The 15,984-nt window shown below is 39.6% G+C and overlaps 1 protein-coding gene across 14 annotated transcripts in view; it reads right to left on the bottom strand.

Annotated features, from left to right (window-relative positions):
• Nucleotides 1-15,984, bottom strand: part of SRPK2 (SRSF protein kinase 2) — a gene marked incomplete at its 5' end in the record, with an annotated part of 247,870 nt that overhangs the window by 63,203 nt on the left and 168,683 nt on the right. For all 14 annotated transcript variants that reach the window (XR_014266949.1, XR_014266950.1, XM_082473521.1 and 11 more), the window contains 3 exons: nt 1,040-1,127; nt 1,350-1,437; nt 2,156-2,264. Coding sequence is in view for 12 of the 14 variants with exons in the window: in XM_082473521.1 (XP_082329647.1) it covers nt 1,040-1,127; nt 1,350-1,437; nt 2,156-2,264 (285 nt within the window). The remainder of the gene's footprint in view (nt 1-1,039; nt 1,128-1,349; nt 1,438-2,155; nt 2,265-15,984) is intronic.

Genomic DNA, 15,984 nt, shown 5'->3' with positions numbered 1-15,984 from the left:
CTTTCTATCCATCAAGAGGGGAAAATGCACTTTGCAGCTAGCAGAAAGGATCTTGAGGCAAAGGGTGAGGTAACATCAGCAGTCACCGGAACTTGCTAGTATCCCCAAATCTGACCTCTAGAAGAAATATAAAAACCTCCTCAAATACACAGGGTGTGAAGAGAGTGCTTCCCTATGGGATTAAGACTTAGTAGATGCAGAAACAGGCTGTCATTCTGGGGTGTAAACTGGGAGAAGGCTTTGTCCTCAGGTTCTGGAGCTTGAACAGGTCAAATATCAAAATGCTGGATCTGTTCCAAACATGATAAAGGAAAGAATAAAAGATCAGGAAGGAGGAGAAGAGCCTGGCTCTTGACACACACCTGGCACTCACCAGTCACAAGATAATGAATACACGGTTCGGTATTTCTGAACCTTGGGGAATGAAGGTATTGCCTAGATCAGGCCCATAAAGGGCTATCTCAGAGGATCCAATATTAAAATATGGAAACAGCATTCTGGAAACTAAAGGCATTATCTCTTCTCTCCACTTGTGTCAAAAGCTCTGAGCTACAGGTTATTCTGCTGTCACTGCAACCCCTGGGGCTGTCCTTTACCAATGCCCTGGGCAGAAGGAGGGTAAAGATAAGACAAGAGCTCCTTCCACACTACCCCCATTCACTTCCTCCTGAACGCTCCCTCCCCCGAAACTACTAAGCATGCAAACAATATAACAGCAGCCCAATTAAAACTGATATCCTCAAAAGAGAAAGGGAGGTCATGAGATGCCCCTGCTCCACTTGTAAGACACACTTCTTTTCCAGAATCAGAACTAAGGCCTCCCTATTCAAAAAGCAAAAGGAACAATTCACCTTATAACTAAGAAACTTTCACCTTTCAAGAATCATATAACATGAAGACACTAGAGGCTGCATGTGGAGAGTAAAAGAGCAAACAAAAGTGTATAAGGGCTTAAAATATTTCCATTTTTTAAAAGTAAAAAGAAAGACTAGAGTATAATTCAGCCATTAGAAAGCAACAGAACCGTCAGAAAGGATACGTATTCCATTCATGCCTGAAATTTTGAAGTCATCGATTAGCTGTACCACCATGTCTTTATTTGGGTCAGTGGGATCACTTTCTCGAACCTATAGAGAGAAAAATGAATTCAAGAACAGAAGTGTTTAAGACTGAAAGTCATTTCCATTGTACCAACCAAAACTGTTTAATAAATGTTTTAAAAAATAGAAGATTCAGTATTTGAACTTACAAATAATAAATTCAATTAATTTAGTAAAACCCAGAAAAATCCCTCTGTAAAATTTCGTCATTAACCTTTCTTACATCATTCACATTTCTGTAGTACTTACACATTTGAGCAATTTTATTTCATCCAAGGCTGTCTCTGTATAATGCTGGGCACTTTTTACAACTTTCATTGCAACAAATCCTTTTCCCCTTAAAAAAAAAAAAAAAGCATTAAAAAAAATTTTAACAGAAGTGATCATTTATAATAACTCTAATAAACTAGACATCATAATGAACTCTAATAAACTCCAATAAATAGCAACTTTCAATAAGCTTTCCTTTAAAATAGTACTTTTCAAATTGTGGGGTTACAGTAAAGCAGTGGGTTCATGTGTCAATCTCTTCTTCGCTTTGTGTTTCTGTTTTGTCCTCATAAAAATCAAGTAGACTAGATAGATGTCAGAGTTCATCACATATGGTTAAGATCAAGTATTATAACACTTCTGTTTCAATTCACACACACAGTACACATGTGTACGTGTACTCTAAGGATGCAGTTTCATATTATGGGTCATGGCTTTCCAAAAAAGTCGAAAACCACTGACTGGAAAGGCCTAAACATTATTATTTTATATTTGAATGTTTTTCTGGTATGGATGAATTACTAGAAAAACAATATGACCCGAGTGTGGTGCAATTACAATGAATAAGCCTCAGATATAAAGGCAGAAGAAAATTAATATTTCAAGATGACAGGCAAATGACCTTCAAACTGAGAGGGGAAAGTCTGACTAGGTGGGGCAGGCCTGTGCTGTGTGCTTTACATGTCACAACAGAAGCAGGTGTGCTCCTCAGCCTTAGCTTGATATAAAATAAAGATGTTGAACCAGACCAGGAATCAAAAGCACGAATGACAAGGAACACTTACTGCATATCCCAGCACAGCCAGACAGTAGAGAAGTGTCCCCATCCTAGCTTCCTAATAACATGATACCGGCCATTGAAGAGGTCTCCAATTTTCACTGGATGATAGCCACCTTTTATTATTTAAAATAAAGAAAAAATAAAATTAAATTTCAGAAAACTAGTAATGGAAACTCGTTCTTCCTTGTCAGTTCCTGATACCATTAAATAAAACTCTAAATAATAAAATCAGATTTAAAAACATGTTTAATAATACAACAGTTTTCAAGACTATCTTTCATCAAGAGAAAAATGCCCCCATGCCTTTCTTTTAGGCTTTTTTTTTTTTTTAATTTAACTTAGAAAAGCAATGAACCACCCAGCAAGCTGTAACAATAACTGGAGGGTTTATATTTAAGTCTAGCTGTACATAATACGTATATTCCAGCTCTTGACATTTCTAAACAATCTTTTTTCTTCTAAGCAATAAGTTAAATGCAAATCTTCTGGGGTCAGTATAATACAACTCACCAAAACAAAGGATGTGTACTCCGCATAGTTCTGCATACACCAAGAGTTTATGCATAGCCAACAAGGAATTATATAATATATGACAATTTACCCACCAAAAGAACTTGCTACTCTCACCACTCTTCCTCAGCCTAAAGCTCCGGCCAGGAAACAGGCTGGAGAGAGAGAGAGCACCCAGTGTTAAGGGTGACTCCTGGGGAGGTAAGGGCGCCTCAGAGGCATCTAAAAGACCTTCACTTGACACCGTAAATAAAATAAGCAGGGTACAAAGGAGCATGCAAGATATGATACCATATTTTGTGAAACACACAAGAAAAAGTCTGGCAAGATAAGATGTTAGCAGCAAACATCTCTGGATATAAAATTACTCTTTTATTCTTTTTATTTCTATTTTACTGTATTCGTTTTCTCTCTCTCTTCCAATTATTTCCTAAAAAAAAATAAAAATACTTTTCTACATTTCATTCTTTAACATCTACTGCTCTATTTATTGCAAAAAATGTTCTCACTTTTTACATCTGCAGAATTCTTACAAATCACTCAGGAAAGACATGGATGTTTCGTGCCTAGTGTTGAGAGGCTCAAAAAAGCAGGAAGCATCTAACCCACATGCTCCAGTATGTCTAACAGAGGGCCAGGAGTAGCAGTTCAAGAAGTATTATGAATGCTGATGAATATTTAAACTGTGTTGAATTAGTAAAGCAGGAATTTGACCAGATACTAACTTTCTATGATTTTTACTCTCATACCACCCTTGCTTTTCCTGGATTTTAATATCAAAGTCTATAACAACAATTTGGGCAAAAGACATGAACTGAATCGTAAATTAGGAATAAAATATAGCAAATTATTAAATGAATGAATGGGTGTTAACTAAACTTATTGTGGTAATCATTTCTCAATATATAGATGTCAAGTCGTTCGACTGTACCGCTTAAACCCACACAGTGCTTAAGTCAATTCTATCTCAATAAAACTGGAAGAGAAAATGGCTGATTACTTACATACAAGGCTAAACCAAAATTAAAGTGGGCTCTGAGTTCCCAGCACAGTGTTTAAATCATTCAGATTAACAATGAAAAGGACGAAAAGAAATCGACCATTATTCAAGTAAAATTAGGGATACTGTGCTAGGCACTTTATTTTCAAAACCAGGATCCATGAAACAAAAGTAAACTGAAACATGTTGCAGACTTTCCACAAGGGGAGGGAGCAGGGGCGGGGAAGGAAGAAGGGAGAAGTTCTGCCTGGGAAATGCTAAGTTGAACAAAGCAAGCAGATTTCTTGACCAAAGTGGTTCTCAGAGCCCAGTGTCTTAACACACAGTGGGAACCTCCAAGAGAACAGGATGCTACAAATTCCAGACAGGTCTGCTCACAAAACCATTTCTTCAAGGAACTAGCCACATTTCACAGCACAAAGTTTTTAGGAAACACTCACGTCTACTGTTCTTACAACATGTGTCGTTATTTCTACACTGCTGAAGTGGGCAAAAGTCTCAGAGATAGTAAGTAGTCAGTTCAGGGCTGAAAACTGGGTCTGACTCCAAAGCCCACCACACTCTGTTCACCAGTAAGAAATGCACTCCATTTTTAATACCCAGAAGACCATTTCCTGGTCTTACTAAACAGGAACACTTGATAGTTTAATTGAAAGCTACTTACCACTTACTTGCATATTATTGTTAACATGAAGGTTTCGAAATTTAAAACTAATTTAATTATGCATAAAGAGAAGAAACCTGTACCGCTATTATATGTTTCAGATTTGAATTCTTGAACAGCCAGAGTGTGTACATGTGAGCTAAGATAGACAAGCACTATTTCCAATGTAATCACAGCATAAGAACAGCTGTTGCTTTTCTCAACGGGACTGAAAGTTGAACAAAAGAAATTACTTAGTCCAGTTATTTCAAGAGCCCTCACACTGAGAATATTGTGCCAGAAAATAGGCCAACTAACAAGAGGTGCATAAAAGTAAAACTTAAACACAAATATAAAAACAACTGAAAGCACTAAACATATCCTAAGTTGGTGTTTTTTTTTTTTTTTTTTTTTGGCCTTGCCGTGCAGCATGCGGGATCTTATTTCCCAGACCAGGGATTGAACCCGCGCCCCCTGCATTGGACATGTGGAGTCTTAACCACTGGACCGCCAGGGAACTCCCAAACATATCCTAATTTTTATTTTGAAAATCTGATGTACACAATTTCAAATCTGCAGTCCATATATTGTCACATCCTAACTCCCAGATTTCTATAGGAAATGACAGTCTTTCCGAACATTTTTCTATCTCTTCTCAAAGAACAGAAACTAACACTCAGGCTGCCAGAGGGTGGAGCACATCTCCACACGGCAGCCCACACCAACCGCCTCAACATCCAGGGAACTAAGAGAAAAAGGATACTCTTCTCCAATTCCCTCAAATTAGCAAACAACACGTGCCACGATGGCTATTAGCAGAGGATACCCCGTGGCCCACAACACTGTCCACACCAAAGGAATCCTAAGACCAGCCAAAGACTAGACAAGGCCCCCTCCTTCTGCTTCTTCACCATCAGTCAGTACAGAAGCACAGGACAACAGCAGTGCCACAGAAGGACCCTGCTGATGGCATCAAGCAGAGAACCAGGAAGGGTCCAGCAGTTGGGGACTAGCTTGACTTAGGGGTTTGGTTGATACAATTGTACCTCACTATTTATACTATTTAATATAAAAAGCATGCATTTATCACTTAAAAGTTTTCTTCTTTTTCTTTTTTTAATTTGGCTGTGCCACGACTCTTACAAGATCTTAGCTCCCCGACCAGGGATTGAACCCACGCCCTCGGCAGTGAAAGTGCAGAGTCCTAACCACTGGACTGCTACGGAAGTCCCCAAAGTTTTCCTTTTATTCTTAAAAAGTAAATGTTAGATTGGATTACAAATACATGAGAGCAAGAATGGATTGTTAGGCAATTTTTAAGTTCACTCCGACTCCTATCTCCCAAGCACACCCAAAAAAACTATAACTAATGCTCTACCTATACCATTTATAAGGCTTCAAAGAAGACAATTCTGAAACTATCCTTCTTGGCTGTTTTGGGGAAATTGTTGGCCAAGATAAAGATGACTCCCTTTTCCTTGCTGAGCAAAAAACAGGTTCAATTTGAACAGTAAATCAAAAGTTCAGAACTCTCTCACAGACAACAGTCTGGAAGAATTTTCAGCAAAGTCTCTATTTTCTATCAAAAAATATTAAGTATCATTTTCTTTCACTGACCCTAGTTTCTTAGCCCTCTGATGGTGATGTTTCAAATTAAACAACATATAAAAAGGATAATACATCATGACCAAGTGGGGTCTATTCCAAGAATGAAAACTTGTTTAATATTCAAAAATCAACAGATGCAATTCACCATAATTAACACTAAAAAAAAGAAAAACTATATAGCAGATCAACAAACATACAAAAAACATTTCACGATATCCAACGTGCATTCCCGATGAAAATTCTCAACAAAACAGGACTAGAAGAACATCTATGAAAAATCTACAGGTAACATCAGTCCTAATGGTGAAAGACTGAATGCTTTCCCCACCTAAGATCAGGAACAAGGTAAGTATGCCTGCTCTCCCTACTTCTATTCAACACTGGCCTGGAAGCTCTCGTCAGCACAATCAGACAAAATAAATAAATAAAAAGGTATCCAGACTGGAAAGTAAGAAGAACTATCCGTGGCCAAGCAGGAGCCTATGGGGCCTTCCCAAGACAGACCCCTCCCCCACATCCTCTGCAGCAGCTCCTCTCTGAAGTACCAGATAATAGTATCTCATGCATATTTCCTGAGTTTTTCAGATGCTAAAACCACCAACAAATGTTACAAATTAACCACCTGATGATCATGAGCAGGTAGCCCCCAGACCTTCTGCTGCCTAAGGAGTGATCATCATCAACCCATCAGAGAACTGTGCATGAGCTGATCACATACCCTGGGACGCCCCTTCCTTACCTTTCCTTAAAAATGCATTGCTGAAATTTCTCAGGGAGTTCAGGGGTTTTTTGAGCTTCAGCCACCCGTTCTCCTTGCTCAGCCCTGCAATAAACCTTTCTCTACTTGAAAGGTTTCTCAAACTCGACGTTTCTGCTTGATTGGCCTCACTGTGTGTCCGGGACATGAACTTGCACACAGTAACATACCTCTATTCATAGACAACCTGATCGTCTACATGAAAAAGCTTAAGGAAGCTGCAAAAAAGCTACTAAAACTAATGAGTGAAGAGAGTAGCAGGATATAAGCTCAAGATATAATAATTAATTGTATTTCTACATACCAGCAATAAACAATGAGAAACTGAAATCTTAAAAATAGACTTAGGGATTTCCCTGGTGGCGCAGTGGTGAAAAATCTGCCTGCCAATGCAGGGGACACGGTTCGAGCCCTGGTCCGGGAAGATCCCACATGCTGTGGAGCAACTAAGCCCGTGCGCCACAACTACTGAGCCTGCGCTCTAGAGCCCATGAGCCACAACTACTGAGCCCACGTGCCACAACTACTGAAGCCTGCGCACCTAGAGCCCGTGCTCCACAACAGAAACCATGGCAATGAGAAGCCCGTGCACCGCAACGAAGAGTAGCCGCCGCTCGCCGCAACTAGAGAAAGCCCGCGCGCAGCAATGAAGACCCAGCACAGCCAAAAAAAAAAAATATATATATATATAATGTATATAAAATAAACATATATAATATATAAAAAATATATAATATATATATAAAATGTGTATATATATATACACACACACACATACACACACACACACTTAGGGGACTTCCCTGGTGGTCCTGTGGCTAAGACTCCATGTGCTCCCAATGCAGGAGGCCCGGGGGTTCTACCCTTGGTCAGGGAACTAGATCCCACATGCTGCAACTAAGAAATTGAATGCCACAACTAAAGATCCTGTGTGCCACAATTAAGACTTGGTGCAGCATAAATAAATGAATGAATGAATGAATGAATGAATGAATAAATAAATAAATAAAATGAAAAAAATAAAATATGTGTGTATACACACACACACACGCTCTTAGGAATAAATCTAACCAAAGATGGGAATGGGACTTCCCTGGTGGTCCAATGGTTAGGACTCGGCGTTTTTCCCAGCTGTGGTCTGGGTTCAACCCCTGGTCGGGGAACTAAGATCCTGCAAGCCGTGTAGTGAGGCTAAAAAAATAAAAATTTTTAAAAAAAGTAAAAGGATTAAAGAAGCATAATAATCAACGTAACGGGTAAATGTTAATTGTCCTAAATTTAAAAAGGAAAAAAACATGTAAATGGGCTTCCCTGGTGGCGCAGTGGTTGAGAATCTGCCTGCTAATGCAAAGGACACGGGTTCGAGCCCTGGTCCGGGAAGATCCCACATGCCGCGGAGCAGCTGGGCCCGTGAGCCACAATTACTGAGCCTGCGCGTCTGGAGCCTGTGCTCCGCAACAAGAAAGGCTGCGATAGTGAGAGGCCCGTGCACTGCGATGAAGAGTGGCCCCCGCTTGCCACAACTAGAGAAAGCCCTCGCACAGAAACGAAGACCCAACACAGCCATAAATAAATAAATAAATATTTAAAACAAAACAAAACAAAAACATGTAAAAGTCATTTCTTAAGACTATTAGGTAAATTTAAATAAAGGAATTTTAGATGACGTTACAGAATAACGCATTTTCTTCGGTGTAACACAATGATATCATGGTTACACAATAGGAGAATGCACTTTTTCTTAGATGTTTGCTGAGAATTTGGGAAGTAAAAATGTCATGATGTTTTAACTTCTTTTTAGGTAATGTAGCAAAAGAAAAACGCATATACATCACACATGTATATAATAAAGCAAATTAAGAGAAAATGTAAGTCATTCCTCAACAATGCTAAAATAGATGAAATGCAGGAATTCCCTATATTATCCCTTCAAAACTACTTTACGTTTGAGAATTTCCACAATAAAGAAGAACGTTATTTTTAACCTGCCTCTTTCTTACTCATTCCAAAGGTGTGGTGGTGAGAGCAGCTGTCTGGACGACCAGGCAATCACAGAGCAGGCGGAGACCAGCTCCAACCGCTGGGGGGCAGGAGAGAGAGGCCCTGCAGCCCGACTGGAAAACGCATGTGGGCGGGCCCCCAAGCGCTCCGAAACAAACTCTGAAAAGGAGGCTGAAGGGGAAGCTGAAATGAGAAGCCTGCTCAGGGCCCACTCTAGACTCGTGGCATTCAGGGCGTCATTTAAGGCAGCAACACGGGGACGCTGTGCTATCGCTTCTATCGAACGCGGGTCGAAGGCGGGGCGGGGCTGCTCACCGGCCAGCGTCCCCCAGGACCGAAGCCTTAGCTCCGGGATTAGAACCAGGCTCTGCTAGATTCTCAACACCGCGCTCTTTCTACTCTACCACGACTAAGTATTCACCCCGCCGCTAAAATGTGTGTGCCTTTTCTTTATGACTAGGATTAAAGTATGGATTAATTGTATGGCGTTGTGAATGAATAGAGAGAAACTCGGAAATAAAATTAAAACCGCCATTTTAAGTAGTATCTATTTTCCCAGTACAAGACAAGCAGTTGGAAAGGGTCTGTCAACGATACCTAAGAATCTCTTGTAACTGACCTTCATGAACAAAATTTTACAACCGTTCTTTAGTAACCATAATTTAGGTTACAAAACATATGAAAACAAATTACTGCTTTAAAATTTTATCACGCATAAACTTGCTAACGTTTGACAGCCGCATCACACTTAACAGTTGTGAAAAATATGTTGGTAGAGGACATCAACTAAAAATGTTGAAATTAAGAAAACACTATTCTCCTGATTAGTAATTTAAAGTAAAATTTAGATAATAGGCACCTCAGTAGAAACATTAATAATAATGCTAAATATAAAAAGCCAGGGGCTTCCCCTGGCGGGCCAGTGGTTAAGACTCTGGGCTTCCACTGCAGGGGATGCGGGTTCGATCCCCGGTTGGGGAGCTAAGACCACGCGGCCCTGCATGCCATGTGGTGGTACAGCACACACACACACACACAAAAGCAGCAGGAATAAGGTATAAAAAATAGCCCTAGTATCTACCAAAAACCAAGCAATAATGAAGCCTATAACACAACTGTTAAACTCCCTTCAAACTGGGGGAGATTCAATCAGAAAAACTTAATTTAAAAACTCTTGAACGTAAATTAATCTGTTATTACATCAAGTATTTCCTATAACAATGAATGGGAGAGAGCTGTAGAGGCAAAATCAGAGCAAAGACAGATGCTCCAAAGACAGAGGACCCCTATTTATCTATGACCTTAAAGAGGTAACAACAAAAATTACTTGAATGTAAGATAAATACGATGGATGGAGAAACAATTTTTGCAGTTGGGCTACAGGGATTGGAGTAAATAGACTGAGAGACCTTGAACATTTGAAATGTTAATACAAAGGCCAACTAATAATTTCAAGCCCTTGCCTCCTGCCAATTACTTGTACAGATTTGTGCTTAAATTCAGGGATGCTGACTTGAACCACAGCAGTGGCACTTACTAGTTATGTTACTAGTGACACTGAGCAAACTACTTTGCTTCTCTGGGTACCTGCCCCTACATCTCACTCTCTCAGAATATCTGGGCACATATTAAGTGCCACGTAAGTGTTTACTCTGTTCGGCCACTACCCAAATCCACTGTGACTAATGACACATAATGGGTCAGCAGGCCAGGGTTATGGGTATTACCTACAGCTATTTAAGATGGTACAACTAGGTGGCCCAAAGTGTAATCTAAATCATCATCACAGCCCAATCAGCAAAACGTGTTTGATACTCCAGATATGATGATGATCTATAGCTGTCAAACATCAAAAAAAGGAAGTAAAAGAAACAAATTAATTAACTCATCTATTTTCTTTTCTTTTTTTATTGACGTATAACTAACCTACAACACTATGTTACGTTAGTTCCAGGTACACGACATAATGACTCGATATTTCTATTTACTACAAAATGACCACCACAATTAATTCATCCTTTTATGATTTATTCAAACACTGAAATATTCTTATAAGAGAACTGAGACTTTCAACATTCAAGTGTAAGGTCACCTCACAAGAGATAAGGCTGTGGCTTCTCTCCTGGGTGCTCTCTCTACCCCTCCCTCTGCCAAGCTGGCTACTTTGCTATGAGCAGCCCTGTGAAGAGGCCCATGTGGCAAGGAACTAGGGCCTCCCAACAACCTCCTGAGTGAGCAAAAGCAGGGAAATGAAGCAGATCCTTCAGGCCGGTCAAACCTTCAGCTGACAGCAGCCCCAGCTCACAGCTTGAGAGAACCAGATCCAGATCAACCATATTTCTGCACATGTTTTGAACACAGACGTCGATGGCCTTTGAGAAGAGCCTTAAGAGTTGCACAAGATAGGGCTTCCCTGGTGGCGCAGTGGTTGAGAATCCGCCTGCCAATGCAGGGGACACGGGTTCGAGCCCTGGTCTGGGAAGATCCTACATGCCGCGGAGCAACTAGGCCTGTGAGCCACAATTACTGAGCCTGTGCGTCTGGAGCCTGTGCTCCGCAGCAAGAGAGGCTGCGATAGTGAGAGGCCGTGCACCGCGAGGAAGAGTGGCCCCCGCTTGCCGTAACTAGAGAAAATCGTCGCACAGAAACAAAGACCCAACACAGCCATAAAAAAAAAAAAAAAAAAAGGCAACAAGATTTAAAAAAAAAAAAAAAAAAGAGTTGCACAAGATGTACAAGTTTAGACTTTCATCCTTATTTGTGAAAAGAAATTTAACAAGACAGTATATCCTTAGTAGATTTCCCTTTCTCTTATGACCAGATGGGGAAAAGTGAACTAATAATCTAAACATAATATCATATCACATAAAGACACTGCCAAGAGAACTGTATAGTTGAAAAATTATATTTTTATTACACTGCAAAACTAAAATGTGTAGTACTTAAGGCAAGCTGGTAAGAAGGATATCGAGCTGTGAAAATATCTGTAAGGTGCTGAACTCAGCAATCACGGGATCCACAAACATTTAAGAGGTTAAAGTACACTAACAGGGCTTCCCTGGTGGCGCAGCGGTTGAGAATCTGCACAGGTTCGAGCCCTGGTCTGGGAAGATTCCACATGCCGTGGAGCAACTGGGCCCGTGAGCCACAACTACTGAGCCTGCGCATCTGGAGCCTGTGCTCCGCAGCAAGAGAGGCCGCGATAGTGAGAGGCCCGCACACCGCGATGAAGAGTGGTCCCCGCTCACTGCAACCAGAGAAAGCCCTCGCACAGAAACGAAGACCCAACACAGCCAAAAATAAATTAATAAATTAAAAGTAAAAATTAAAAAAAAAAATAATAAAGTACACTAACAGCTCCGTATTACGTTTACAAAGTTGGAATCTGATTCTAGACAGTATCAAATAAAATTAAGGATTTCTTGTGCCTTTATGATCAGTAATCTAGATTTCTTCTCATTTTAGTACTGCAACTTTAGAGCTTATAAGCTAAATTTTTCTAAAATACATTGATACTGACAGAAAAGACCTTCAAGGATGACAGAGCCCACAGTAGAAATGCAACTCGCATTCTGGGGGGCAAGCCAGAATCTAAAAGCCTAATCTCTACATTCTACAGTCTAGAAGATTCCTGAATCATTTCTTAATCCAGTGAAAAGGCTTTAGAACACAGTGTTAAATGAACTTTGGGGGTTGGCAGGAGTCCTTAAAATGCACAAGGAGTGACCATCAAATCATAAATGGCTAGTGGCTGTTTTCAAGAGGCCAAATCTACAGATGTAGTTGAAGCTGTACTTTGGGTCACAAACTTTCTTCATCAAACATACACATATAACTAAGTGTTCAGTTTCACTGAAAGTACTTTGAGCATATAAATATTCTATAAATCTTAGAATTCACAATGAAAGATAGTTAATGGACACACTTTGTATCCACTGACAACACTTTCTATCGTCTTACGTACACAGTGCCAGTCACTGCCATTTGTCTCTTCAGTATGTCCTTGACAGAAGGCTCTTAACCACTGCTCCATTAAAGGTATTATAAAATTTACCTTTCAATTAAAAAATACAGTCTATGGAAACTAAGTACAGATTCTTTAAAGTCCAATTGGGTGTCTGGTTAATGCACTTCCTTAACAGCAGGCTGTAAGGTAAGTACTCCAGAGGACTGATACAGGCTTAATTTTTCAAGGGTTATCTTGTCTTTTTATGAACTCTGTCTTTATGTCTATACCTCTCCATTGATTTTGGCTGTTTAAAGACTTTTTTTTTTTTTTTTATCAAATAGATTCCTCAGAGGGCTCATGAGAAAAATATTCCCCCCAGGGCTAACATATATACTGTGTATAACATTTTATACGGGACCTTTATAAATGAAGGTCAGTTTGACAGGTACAAAATCTTTGGCTCTTTCTTTCCTTGAGTATATCAAATGTGTTGCTCTATTGTCTTCTTGCCCAAAGTATTGCTGTACAAAAGCTTGGTAACAATCTGATTTTTCCCCGATAAGACATGTGGTCTGTTTGCCTAAAAAAGTTTACCACTACATCGAGCAGGATAAGGCTGCAATGTTTACTGGGATTTTGCAATGATCTTCATAGTTTTAATGTCTTCTTTCTTGCTCTTAGACTTCTCCTTACTTGCTTTGTAGGCAGAGGAAGAGTAAACAAATATTATTTGAGATCTTAAAAGCGGGCTAGTACATGGACTTGGATACTCGAAGATTTTGGGCTTGTTTCTTAGTTCTTAAATTATGTTCTGGATAAGCAAAAATACAATATATTGAATTATGAACTGGGGAAACAACCGATCTTGGAATGAGAAAGCCTTGTTAGGTGAAAGTAGAGTTCAGAAATCAGAAGGCTCCTGAGAAATACTGAATTTCTTTCACAGCTAAAAAAAAAAAATTCTTTTAGTAACCAAAAAAGCTTTTAAAATAAAAGAACTCTGACAACAATTCTCTGGCCATTTAAAACCAAAGGCCATAATTATACACACTCAGACCTCAAAATATAACTGAAAGACTAAGTTCCTTCAGTAAGTCAAGACCTATTGTTATTTCACACTTCCATTGTTCATGAATGTGCAAGGATGCATCACAGCACATAGCAACGTCTGACTCAACCACACAACTATAGGCATGTTCCCAGGTGTACATTACACCTCTTGTAAAAAATGAAGAATAATTCATTGTGAATAACCCAAATTCTCATTATTTCTAAAGGAATTCAAAAAATGGGAAAAGGACATAGGTCTTGGAGATGAATGACTACAAATGCAGTAAGTAAAAGCTCTTTGACACATATATGGAAAACAGAACTGACTTTTGAGCCTCATTCTAAAGCCCCATCTAGTTTTACAATCCAAGAGTAATTAACGTTTTCTAGTTCAGTCATCATCAGGAAGCCTAACTCATGTAACAACTTGAGCATACCCCTATGGTACTCACCCAACACAGCAAGTTAGATAACAGTCAGTGGACTTTAGGCTTAGGTCTTATAGTCTGTGCCAGACAAAAAGAAGATTAGATAAATTTATGAATTAGGAAAAATGGTTAAATGATTATACCACAATATAAATATAACTATACATACTTCAAAGTTCACAACATCCTTTTATTAACTTCTTGTGGCATTCTTCTGGCAGACTATATTCTCCAAAGGCCACAACAGCATCTCCCAAACCACTTGCTCTTCTAGAACCCTGAAGTTCTACTACAAGAAAGGGACTCTAATTCTCCTCCTTGTAGATCTGGATGAGCTTTTGATGTGCATCTAACCAACGTAAGGTAGTGGAAGTGGCTGTGTGATTTTTTCGAGGCTAAGTCATAAAGCAACACAGCTTCCACTCTGTAAGGTGCACGCTCGCTTTTGGAACTCTGGGTTCCAGGTAACGACTGACCACCCCCGCCGCCGCCCCGGAAGCCGCAATGCTGTAAGGAAGCCAAGCCACACAGAAAGCATGCAGACAGGCACACCTGTCTGCAGTCCCAGTCTTCCAATACTTGTAGCCTGGGGGGCCAGACATGTGAATAATGCACTTTCAGATGATTCCTGTGTCTCCACCCTTTGAGATGTCTCAACAGACACCCCAGATATCATGAAGCAGAGGCGAACCCCCTCATCTTTGCCCTTTTTAAATTCCTGATCCATAAAACCATAAGCAACATTAAAAGCTGGCTCAATGTGCTAAGTTTTGGAGTAATTCATTACACAACAATAACCAGAGCAGTCCTTATTCTACTCACCGTAACAGTTATACAAAACCTCCTCCCCATTGTTCTACAAGAAAGATGTGCCCTCAGTCTTTCCAAAATTAACCCACTACCTCCAAAAATTACTCATCTAATTCCTTCCTTGTTGGCTCTCCAACCTTTCCTCAGATTTCTTCTCTTCTGCCTAGAAATAGGCTCAGGTATCTTGTCTTAAAATCAACTTTCTCCTGTACATATCTGACCTCACCCCCTAAAAGCTACAGTCTTGTCTTCACTTCATTGCTAAATTTCACCAAAGTATCTGTTATGCTCTCTCCAGTGCATCCTCACCTTGACATCTGCATGATCCATCACTGGCCCCAACCAATGGGGACCCTCCCCACAAGTAGCTCACTGACCTTTTCTCAGCCTTCATCTTCAAACTATGGCTTAACTGAATACTGCTATTATTAAATCCTTCCTTCTTGTAAACACTCTTCCTTTTATGCCGAAAGAACACCACCATCTTATTAGTGTGTTACCAAAAAAGGAAAAATTACTATTGTCCTAGGGAAGAATTTTGGTAGCCTGATGAGATATTCAGTTTAAAGGTCACAGTGAATATGGGTGGTATAGTAAATAAAGCCGAGTAGGCTGCTCACAGGATCAATAAAAGGAAAATAGGTAAAATTATTTTAATTAGCATAAAAGTACAAAGAAGAGTAAAGTACAATCAAGACATGAAGAAATTATAATCAAAGAACTAAAACCTCTTTTAAAAAGCCAAATACAAGATCACATGACACAAAAAGAATAAAGGCAAGTTTTAAAAACCCAATGGTCAAAAATAATATGGACACAATTTTTCAAAAATACTAAATACAAATGGCCAGTCTTACTAATAATCAAATGAGTAAAATAAAAACGAGATTATTGGTGAAATCGTGTAAAGACAGTGGTGCTGCGTGGAGCCACACTGACGTACTTCTGCTAAGTGTGTAAATCAGTATAGTCTTTTTGGAGATCAACTGGTGACATGTTTTAAAATGAAAATGCACTATGCTTCAAACTAGCTAATCTCACCTACAAATTTATGCTTAGGACAAACCCATAAGTGAA

The sequence above is a fragment of the Balaenoptera physalus genome, assembly GCF_965194825.1.
Source record: "Balaenoptera physalus genome assembly, chromosome: 8".
NCBI lineage: Eukaryota > Metazoa > Chordata > Mammalia > Artiodactyla > Balaenopteridae > Balaenoptera > Balaenoptera physalus.
Note: the sequence above shows the minus strand (reverse complement) of the source record. Positions and strands in the feature narration are given on the sequence as shown.